The sequence below is a fragment of the Corvus brachyrhynchos genome, unplaced genomic scaffold (genome assembly GCF_000691975.1).
Source record: "Corvus brachyrhynchos isolate BGI_N302 unplaced genomic scaffold, ASM69197v1 scaffold515, whole genome shotgun sequence".
Taxonomy (NCBI): Eukaryota; Metazoa; Chordata; class Aves; order Passeriformes; family Corvidae; genus Corvus; species Corvus brachyrhynchos.
Window position 1 is genome coordinate 46305 of NW_008237899.1, and position 1851 is coordinate 48155.

General features: G+C 45.7%; 1 protein-coding gene across 1 annotated transcript in view; it reads left to right on the forward strand.

Annotated features, from left to right (window-relative positions):
• Positions 1-6: 6 nt before the first annotated feature.
• LOC108446390 (C-type lectin domain family 4 member E-like) overlaps positions 7-1851 on the forward strand; it is a 5710-nt gene continuing 3865 nt past the window's right edge. The window contains exon 1 of the mRNA XM_017732918.1: positions 7-139. Within this exon, the coding sequence (XP_017588407.1) occupies positions 53-139 (87 nt within the window). The 5' untranslated portion in view covers positions 7-52. The remainder of the gene's footprint in view (positions 140-1851) is intronic.

Consider the following 1851-nt stretch of genomic DNA (forward strand, 5'->3'; position numbering starts at 1 on the left):
GACGTGCCGGGCGGGCTGGAAACCCCAGGGGAGCAGCTGCTACTCCTTTTCCATGGATTCCCTGGGCTGGGCCAGCGCCCGCAACGCCTGCGCCGACCTCGGCGCCCACCTGGTGGTGGTGAACTCCGAGCTGGAGCAGGTGAGGGGGAAACCCCAAATCCCAACCCCCAAATAACTCCAAATCCCAAATAACTCCAAATCCCAAATGATCCCAAATGATCCCAAACCCCAAATCCCAAATAACTCCAAATACCAAACACCAAATCCCGAATCCCAAATAACTCCAAATCCCAAACCCCAAATGATCCCAAATCCCAGATGATCCCAAATCCCAGATGATCCCAAATCCCAAATGATCCCAAATCCCAAATTCCAAATAACTCCAAATCCCAAATGATCCCAAATGATCCTAAATGATCCCAAATGATTCCAAACCCCAAATCCCAAATGATCCCAAACCCCAAACCCCAAATCCCAAATAACTCCAAATCCCAAATAACTCCAAATCCCAAATAACTCCAAATCCCAAATAACTCCAAATCCCAAATAACTCCAAATCCCAAATGATCCCAAATGATCCCAAATCCCAAACCCCAAATCCCAAATGATCCCAAATCCCAAATGATCCCAAATCCCAGATGATCCCAAATCCCAAATCCCAAATAACTCCAAATCCCAAATGATCCCAAATGATCCCAAATCCCAAACCCCAAACCCCAAATCCCAAATCCCAAATGATTCCAAATCCCAAACCCCAAATCCCAAATAACTCCAAATACCAAACCCCAAATCCCAAATCCTAAATAATCCCTAACTCCAAATCCCAAACCCGAAACCCCAAATCCCAAAATAACTCCAAATCCCAAATCCCAAATAACTCCAAATCCCAAATCCCAAATGACCCCAAGTGATCCCAAATCCCAAACTCCAAACCCCAAACCCCAAACCCGAAATCCCAAATGATCCCAAATCCCAAACTCCAAATCCCAAACCAATCCCAAACCCCAAATCCCAAATCCCAAATGATCCCAAATCCCAAATCCCAAACTACAAATCCCGAATCCCAAATAACTCCACATCCCAAATCCCAAATGATCCCAAATCCCGACCTCCAAACCCCAAATCCCAAATCCCAAACTCCAAACCCAAAACCCGAAATCCCAAATCCCAAATGATCCCAAATCCCAAACCCCAAACCTGAAATCCCAAATGATCTCAAATCCCAAACCCCAAATAACTCCAAATACCAAATCCCAAACCCTAAATCCCAAATCCCAAATAACCCCAAATCAATCCCAAACTCCAAATCCCAAATAACCCCAAATCAATCCCAAACCTGAAACCCCAAATCCCAAATAATAAATACTCCTTAATCCCAAATCCCAACCCCCAAACCAATCCCAAATCCCAAATAACTCCAAATCCCAAATCCCAAATGATCCCAAATCCCAAACCCCAAATCCCAAATAACTCCAAATACCAAACCCCAAATCCCAAATGATCCCAAACTCCAAATCCCAAATAACCCCAAATCAATCCCAAACCCGAAACCCCAAATCCCAAATCCCAAACCCCAAATCCCAAATAACTCCAAATCCCAAATGATCCCAAATGATCCCAAAAGATCCCAAACCCCAAATCTCAACTCCAAATCCCAAACCCCAAATGATCCCAAATCCCAAACTCCAAGCCCCAAACCCAAAACCCCAAATCCCAAATCCCAACCCCCACATCCCAAAGCTTTTCCGGGGAATCCCCAGTGCAGGAATCCCCGGCTCCGTTTTGGGGTCGAATTCCCCCGGATTGGGAATTTTGGGAATTCCGCAGCCGCGTTTTGGGGAATTCCGCAGC